Source organism: Oncorhynchus tshawytscha, linkage group LG10, assembly GCF_018296145.1.
Source record: "Oncorhynchus tshawytscha isolate Ot180627B linkage group LG10, Otsh_v2.0, whole genome shotgun sequence".
Taxonomy (NCBI): domain Eukaryota; kingdom Metazoa; phylum Chordata; class Actinopteri; order Salmoniformes; family Salmonidae; genus Oncorhynchus; species Oncorhynchus tshawytscha.
Window position 1 is genome coordinate 65,817,805 of NC_056438.1, and position 8,957 is coordinate 65,826,761.

General features: G+C 43.4%; 1 protein-coding gene across 1 annotated transcript; it reads left to right on the forward strand.

Annotated features, from left to right (window-relative positions):
- The first annotated feature begins 569 nt into the window (after positions 1-569).
- On the forward strand, positions 570-6,733 carry c8a (complement component 8, alpha polypeptide). Its single transcript, XM_024435969.2, has 11 exons — positions 570-763; positions 2,124-2,238; positions 2,378-2,525; positions 2,690-2,837; positions 3,221-3,410; positions 3,735-3,917; positions 4,195-4,438; positions 4,672-4,809; positions 5,255-5,412; positions 6,032-6,257; positions 6,414-6,733. Exons 1-11 carry the CDS (start codon positions 615-617, stop codon positions 6,560-6,562), a joined length of 1,848 nt encoding a protein of 615 aa, XP_024291737.1. The 5' UTR covers positions 570-614; the 3' UTR covers positions 6,563-6,733.
- The last annotated feature ends 2,224 nt before the right edge of the window (positions 6,734-8,957 follow it).

Consider the following 8,957-nt stretch of genomic DNA (forward strand, 5'->3'; position numbering starts at 1 on the left):
TTATTGTTGCTTTGACAAAGTCATTTCTGAAGATCATTTATTTCATATGCTTAGTGATTCATTTACTTTCATCCCTCCTTTTAAGGTCCACCCTGTTACATGAACTGAACTCTTGTTTAAATATGGTGAAATTGTTCTTTAAATGTTGTTTTCAGTGACTGAGCGTGTACAACATAATATCACGTCAACCCTGTTACCCATAAATAGTCTACAAATGTTTTACCACATCAATTTCCCCTCCACGCTGCACACAACATGCTTACATTCCCCCAAACACGTTTTTTTGTGTAAAATTGAACGTGCTCTTTGAATGTGCTCTTTGTGACAGAACATTAAAATGAGGTGAAATTCGTTTTGTTGGACCAAGTTACACTTCTCAAAATATGCTCTATTCATGGAACGACCTGTGTGTGTGTTTTGTACTACGAATTTTGGAAGTGAGTGGGCCAGGATGTGGTGTGCTTGTGTAGGCCTATGTGTGTGATATTACGAAAAATATATTTCCCAACTGTTGGAGCATGTTTACCCTTGATCAATCATTTACTGTGGCCTCTTATGACATGAGTGCACTTACCCCAGGATGACAACTATCAGTCATCTAAACAAAGCTTAACATGAGCTCATTTTCATCAAGGAGCTCTTTTATTTCTAATATGAATAGACTGATATGTGTATTATTGGGCTCCTACCTTCTGCTGCTGGTTTTAAACAAATCTCTCACTGTAGATGCAACGGAGTACTCATGGAATATGGCTGAAACCAGGTAGATTTCTGTAGTTTTTACTACAAATACTACTACTTTTATTTACTACTACTGGGTGATTCCAGCAGGAGCAGAAACTATTACTGGTATCTCAGATTGTTCTGGCAATTCTCACACTGAAACTTCATTGGGAGGTAGAATGACTGAAATACTTTTTACATTTGTATCACAAAACATTTTTGAGAAAATCATGATAATTTAGAGACAGAATACAGACAGAGTTTACGCACATTATGTACAACTAGGTAGAATGAGCATAGAGCTATAAGATAATGTGTACTGTATACAGCTGATGTGTATTATCAGTATGAATATATTTAAATGCAGTATAGTGCAGGTATTTGTGTACATTTCAGAGATGGCTTAATGCGGTGTGCATGCATTTTACAGACACGCTTATCCAGAGCAACTAGGGTAAAGAGCCTTGCTCATGGGCACATCGTTAGACTAGTCGGCGATTTGAACCAGTGACCTTTCGGGTTATGCCTCCTGTCAGACCATATAATATGTGACCCGTACATGATACAGACAACATCTGTGTGTCATTATACTCCTTATAATGTACTCTATCATATGGAGTATGTCTAGATTCTGAAATACACGTTCACATTAATTTATTCAGCATTAAAACGATTTTAAATGAATATTTCAAAACGACCCTTTTTTGATGAAGCTTTTTTTGAAAGAATACACTCTTCAAACCCATCACATTTCCAGAGTGGCTCTGGTACTTTTAATGATATGACCCATTTTATATATATATAACCAATCACAGCCCTCCTTTAGGATTGCATATTCAGCAAATCACCAGCAGAGGGCGTGCCCTTAGAAATCATTTACCATTTACAGTATTGCTGGTGTTCATAAAATTGGTCAGAATTTCAGAATTGGCAGAGCCCACTTTGGAAATGTGATCTACTTGTACTTAAAATGAACAAAATCCAAAATAATAGTTTTGAGATATTTATATGAATATTTTTTTATGTAGAATACATTTGTGTGAAAATGTGTATTTCAGAATCTAGACATAGTCCATATGTTAGAGCACACTTATCAGGGGTATAATAACACCCAGGTGTTGTCAGTATCGTGTACGGTTCACAGATCCCGTATAGACATGTATAGGTCTAAAAACACCAATAATGGCAACTTTCACCATGATAAAAATAAATAAAATTGTGATGTAAATCTAAAAAGCATATCACACATACCTCCTCCCAATTACATTTCTATGTGAGAATTGCCAGAAATTCTAAGATAACAAAAATATTTTCTGCTCCCGCTGTTGTGGAATCGCTCTACTTCAATCTAAAATGTCCTTGAAGCTTGAAACTGTAATGGTATTTGTATTTGACTGAAGAAAAGGGCAATCTGCTATTAGAAGGGTCAGAAGTGTAAACAAACCAGCTCCTATCAACTGTAAGATGAAAATGTGGTCGTCATGGACCCCTTGTGACTCCTGCACAGACAAGAAGGTAAAGGGTTGCTTCTCATTATATGGTTCATGTTCAAGGCTTGGGACTAAATAATAAACTATAGTTTCTATGATACACAATGATCTGTTGTTCCACTAAAACAATTCTCATATTTGTGTTCATTATTTATATTGCCCAGTTTCGTTTCCGTTACATGGAGAAAGCGTCCCAGTTTGGTGGGAGACCATGTTTGGATAGTCAGTGGGAAGAGCTGGCATGCCCCACAGCACAGGCAGTGTGTTGGGAACCAGACGTCTGTGGAGAAAGATTCACCTGCAATGCCACAGGTAAGTACACAATATACATCACCTCCAACCTCAAGCCAAGCGTACAATGTGTAGAGTCTTCTTTTGTCTCCAAATGTTTCATGTGGTTTTCATGTGGGTGTGTGTGTGTGCATACGTGCTTGTAACGAGCGTGTGCGTGTGTGCGCGCATCCATCCGTACGTAGGTCGTTGTGTGAGCCAGGCGCTTCGCTGTAACGGTGAGGTCGACTGTGACGACGAGTCGGATGAGACGGACTGTGAGCAGGTGGACGACAGACAGGACAAGTGTTCCACACTGCTACCCATCCCTGGAGCTGGCCGAGGCACTCAGGGGTAAGCAGGGGTCAGAGGACAGGGGTCATCAACAGTCATAATAAGTGGGAACAACAGGATGCATCTGACACACAAAAGACATGTTGCTGTTTGTGCTGCACACACACACACACATACACACACACACACATATATACACACACACATATATACACACACACACACACACACATATATACACACACACACACACACACACATATATACACACACACACACACACACATATATATACACACACACACATATACACACACACACACACACACACACACACACACACACACACACACACACACACACACACACACACACACACACACACACACACACACACACATTTGAAACAACAACAAATATTGTATTGTTCTTTATGTTCCTAGCTTTAACATACTGACAGGAGAATTTGTGGACCACGTTCTTGACCCACAATACTATGGAGGACAGTGTGAATATGTCTACAATGGAGAATGGAGAAAACTCATCTATGATCCCTTCTGTGAGAATTTACATTATAACGAGGATGAGAAAAACTATCGTAAACCCTACAACTTCCATACATACCGCTTCATGGTACGGTACTGTATTGTATGCATCGTCATGTCACAACATGTACACTTTTTACAATGCTCAATAAACACACACACACACACACTGGGGCGGCAGGGTAGCCTAGTGGTTAGAGTGTTGGACTAGTAACCGGAAGGTTGCAAGTTCAAACCCCTGAGCTGACAAGGTACAAATCTGTCGTTCTGCCCCTGAACACGTTCCTAGGCCGTCATTGTAAATAAGAATTTGTTCTTAACTGACTTGCCTAGTTAAATAAAATAAAAATAAAACTTATCAATGACATTTGAAAAAAGTAATATGTGTTTTGTTATTTTTGCGTTATTCTAGGCCCAGGCCACTTCTGAAGGCTCCTCAGAGTATTATGAAGATATGGCCACATTACTGAAAGCCAGAAAGACGGAAGATTCTTTTAATCTGGGTGTTACTGTTGGGATTCAGTACGTGGAGTTTGGAGTATCAGGGAATGTGGAGTCTGAGTTACTAACAAATCTAACAAAATACACCGATCAGGTAAGAGAATATGTCTTAAATAATACCCCCGAAACAGCCTCTTTATACCCAGGGAACACAACTGTAGTTAGTCCCTGGCTGCGTTTTATTCCAGGAGGCTATTGCCTACAACCTTGTTTTCTCAGATCCACGAAGGGTAGTGAACGAGTACAGATGGGACGTAACATCCATCCTGAAATGAAACCCCTGAGTCCTATATTTCTCATTTGAGCATGTATGAAGCTGAAAAGCGCTATACAAATATAGTTCTGGTTATGTGTTCTCCTTTGTCCCTCAGGAACTTGGCTTCATCAGGTTGCAGTCTAAGGTTCAGACGGCCCAGTTTAAGATGAGGAGCGAGGGGCTGATGCTTCATGAAGACATGTACCTGTCCCTCATGGAGCTTCCTGAGGAGAAGTATGACTTTGGCCTGTACTCCCGCTTCCTCAACACTTACGGAACGCACTACGTCACCCAGGGCATCATGGGAGGGACCCTGGAGTATGTGGCGGTCGTCAACACAACCGCCATGAAAACATCTAGTATGGTGTCTTTTTTTATTTCTGTGATGCTGTCGTTGAATGAGTGAGCGAGGTTTCAGGCTGGGTCAGTGGTGGAAAAAGTGTGAAGGATTTTTAGACCTTTCTATATTTTGGAAGGAACCATATAATATTATCATGTGAGTTATTATAGTCAAAGGTATATTTGAAGAGTCCATTTCTGTGTGAATTTAATGCTTATTCCAAAACTTGTTTTTACTCTTGACTTTTAACAGAGATTGATGCGGAACAACTTAAAGGGTGTTTGGGTGGATCCATTGGCATAAGCAGTCCTATAGGCAAGACGAAGCAGGTAGAAGTTGGAGGCAAACTTGAACTCAAAGGTTGCAAAGGCACCGGCTCTTATGAAGAAGGTGTGTGATCGTCCAAACCAATCTTATCTAGCAAAGGACACCTTGGGTAACATTTCCTACTTTTTCTACCAACACCAGATACCAAAGGACACCTTGGTTAACATTTCCTACTTTTTCTACCAACACCAGATACCAAAGGACACCTTGGTTAACATTTCCTACTTTTTCTACCAACACCAGATACCAAAGGACACCTTGGTTAACATTTCCAAATTTTTCTACCAACACCAGATTTCTAGCTCATTTCAAATGTATATTGTTGTTCAACTTTCTGACTTTCTGGTAGTAACATTCAGTTCGAGCAATTGTGGGTAACAGGGATAGGGTCTATTCCATTTCAAAAGAGTTCATTCAGTAAGTATACTGGAATTGCAGTTTACTTCCAGAGTTTACTGAATTGAGATGGACCCAGGTGGATAATTGAGGATTTCCCTCTGTAACCCAGAGATGTATGGCAGCTCCAGTTTGATCAAGGACATTGTGACGCTGGTGAAGGGGGGCAGTACAGAAAGTAGTGGGGGTCTGCTGGCCATCAAGGACCCTGACACATACAGGAAGTGGGGCCTTTCTCTCAAGTACAACCCATCGCTCATCGAGTTTGAGGTATAATAGCATTTACTTACAGATATACCTAAACACACTGTATATAGCCAATGATGTATATAAACCTTGGATTGCTGATGCGATGTATTGGCCATTGAGAGGCTTTGAAGCCACCAGTCGGCCATATTGGCACTCCCCAGTAGAAGCAGTTCTCCATAGGAATGAATGGAATTCTACAGTATTTCAATTAAATGTTTCAAGGACAATTTTTGTTGTTGTTGTAGTGGGGACAGTAACATTAGAACTTTCAGAAACTGTTACTGTAAGAAATGTTTGTGTATATACTGTATGTTTAGCTCACATAACATTATTTAAAAGTCTGTAATAAAATGAACATGACAAAAACAAATGTAGACATTCATAAATGCATTTCTATAGCTTCCAGAATATTTTTTACAATGGTGGGGGAGTGCCAGTCAACCAGTGTATATATACATTGTGTATTCAGCACACAGATGGTGCTGGACATTACATCTGTGCATGCTACTTGAAACATGGTACTTTTACGTGTTTACTTTATATACAGTGCATTCAAACATAGTACATTCAATATGCACAAACACATCAAGTAACTCATCAAGCATGGTCTCCTCTTCCCTCCTCTCCCCCCTCTCCCCAGACCCTGCCCATATTTGAGCTGGTGCGTCTGAGCACAGCGGGGGACCACGTGGGGGCACGGCCGGCCCACCTGAGGAGGGCGTGGGAGGAGTACCTGCTCCAGTTCAACTCCTGTCGCTGTGCCCCCTGCAGGCATGACGGCATCCCTGTCCTCTCCCAGACCTCCTGCCACTGCATCTGCAAGCAGGGCTTCGGAGGGGAAGCCTGCGAGGAAACCCTCAGGAAAGGTGGGCGTAACAGTGCTATTATATGCAGTTACTTATATCTGCCCTCAGATGACAGAAAGTGCCACACCTTGCTACAGTAACTATGCTATTCAGTTAGTATGTGTAGAGACTTAGATGAGTGGGTAACACAGAGCCTGGCATTCTGTCGCCTGATAGGTTCCACGACGGATGGGGCCTGGAGTTGCTGGGGGACGTGGTCTTCCTGTCAGTCAGGAAGTAAGACGCGGCGACGGTCATGTGACAACCCCCAGCCAGATGGGGGCGCCGCCTGCCTTGGCCCCTCCTCCCAGAACCAACGCTGTTGATGTCACCAGCCAGACGGGTCACAGCGCAGCAGGGGGCACAGATTTCAAAACTACATCAGGAAGTAGGAGTGAATACCAATGATGTTCATTATGTTACCAACTCTGTATTTTTATCTGGCCAGAAAGATGAGGGTCAAAAAGTTTCTTCAGAAATAAAAACAGTTAAAGATATTCTCGATTATCAAATAATTTTGTTTTATTTGTCACATGTGCAGAATATGTTTTATCTCCTCAGTGATCTCACTGTCACTATAAAAGACTCAACAATGAAAACATACTGTAACACAGGCACAACACTTCCAATTATTTTACTAGGCAAGTCAGTTAAGAACAAATTCTTATTTACAATGATGGCTTAGGAACAGTGGGTTAACTGCATTGTTCAGGGGCAGAACAACATATTTATACCTTGTCAGCTCAGGGATTCGATGTAGCAACCTTTCAGTTACTGGCCCAACACTCTAACCACTAGGCTACCTGCTGGTTACTGGCCCAACGCTCTAACCACTAGGCTTCCTCCTGGTTACTGACCCAACGCTCTAACCACTAGGCTACCTGCTGGTTACTGGCCCAACGCTCTAACCACTAGGCACCCTGCTGGTTACTGGCCCAACGCTCTAACCACTAGGCTACCTGCTGGTTACTGGCCCAACACTTTAACCACTAGGCACCCTGCTGGTTACTGGCCCAACGCTCTAACCACTAGGCTACCTGCTAGTTACTGGCCCAACACTTTAACCACTAGGCTACCTGCTGGTTACTGGCCCAACGCTCTAACCACTAGGCACCCTGCTGGTTACTGGCCCAACACTTTAACCACTAGGCACCCTGCTGGTTACTGGCCCAACGCTCTAACCACTAGGCACCCTGCTGGTTACTGGCCCAACGCTCTAACCACTAGGCACCCTGCTGGTTACTGGCCCAACGCTCTAACCACTAGGCACCCTGCTGGTCACTGGCCCAACGCTCTAACCACTAGGCACCCTGCTGGTTACTGGCCCAACGCTCTAACCACTAGGCTTCCTCCTGGTTACTGACCCAACGCTCTAACCACTAGGCTACCTGCTGGTTACTGGCCCAACGCTCTAACCACTAGGCACCCTGCTGGTTACTGGCCCAACGCTCTAACCACTAGGCTACCTGCTGGTTACTGGCCCAACACTTTAACCACTAGGCACCCTGCTGGTTACTGGCCCAACGCTCTAACCACTAGGCTACCTGCTAGTTACTGGCCCAACACTTTAACCACTAGGCTACCTGCTGGTTACTGGCCCAACGCTCTAACCACTAGGCTACCTGCTTCCCCTATTAGCTTTATTTCAATTAAGAGTCTGGGACAATATCAGAAACAGTCAATTCCACCTGGAGTCCTCTGCAGGCCATGCCTCTGTTGTAGGGTTGTTACACTGGCGGCTCCTTGTCTTAGTCCTCTCCTTGCAGGGCGGCCACGAACCTCAGCAGGCTCCAGCTATGGCTATATCTGTTAGGGTCAAAGTTTAAACGGTTAAACCTCCATAATAGCATGGAAATGGGAATACTGTGGAAATTAAATAGAGATGTTTAAGCTACAGGTGAAGGTATTTTCATGTAGTTTTGTGTTTTTATTAAGAGGCTGACCTGGTCGTTGGGTGATCTCACATTCCAGCCCACTGTAGCCAGATGGACACACACTCACATCTAGAGCCTAATGAGAGAGATGAAGACATTGTTATCATTGTGATGAACATCATCATCATCATCATCATCACCATCTCTCATAGGTTTATAAATATAAAGTATAGTTGGATTGAGAAGGGAGGGAGTCTTTTAAGAAAAGCCTATCTGTTTTTGAAGCAGGCAGGAGGGACGGTGTTTAGCATAGCGGCAGGAGCTGTCTCATCAGGTTCTTCTTCAGGGAGATATCGTGGGAGAAGTCTCTGGAGGTCACCAACTTATATCGCAGTCGCGTCTGTCACACAGGCAACAACATCACAACCAACTCAGGACTGGAGTCTGACAGACAGGTAGAGGACACCTATAGACAGAGTGAAGGAGGTAAAAAGAGAGAGGAGATAGACAGACAGAGATAGACAGAGAGGGAGACAGAGAGAGAGACAGGCAGACAGAGGGAAACAGAGGGAGGGAGTCAGAGAGATAGAGAGAAAGACAGACAGAGGGAGACAGAGAGGGAGACAGAGAGAGAGACAGGGAGACAGAGGGATACAGAGGGAGGGAGTCAGCGAGAGAGAGAGCGACAGACAGAGACAGAGGGAGAATCAGGGAGATAGAGAGAAACAGACAGCGGGAGACAGACAGAACAGACAGACAGATGGAGAGGGGGAGAGAGAGAGGGAGACAGAGAGAGAGACAGACAGACAGAGGGAGACAGAGAAAGACAGACAGAGAGGGAGGGAGA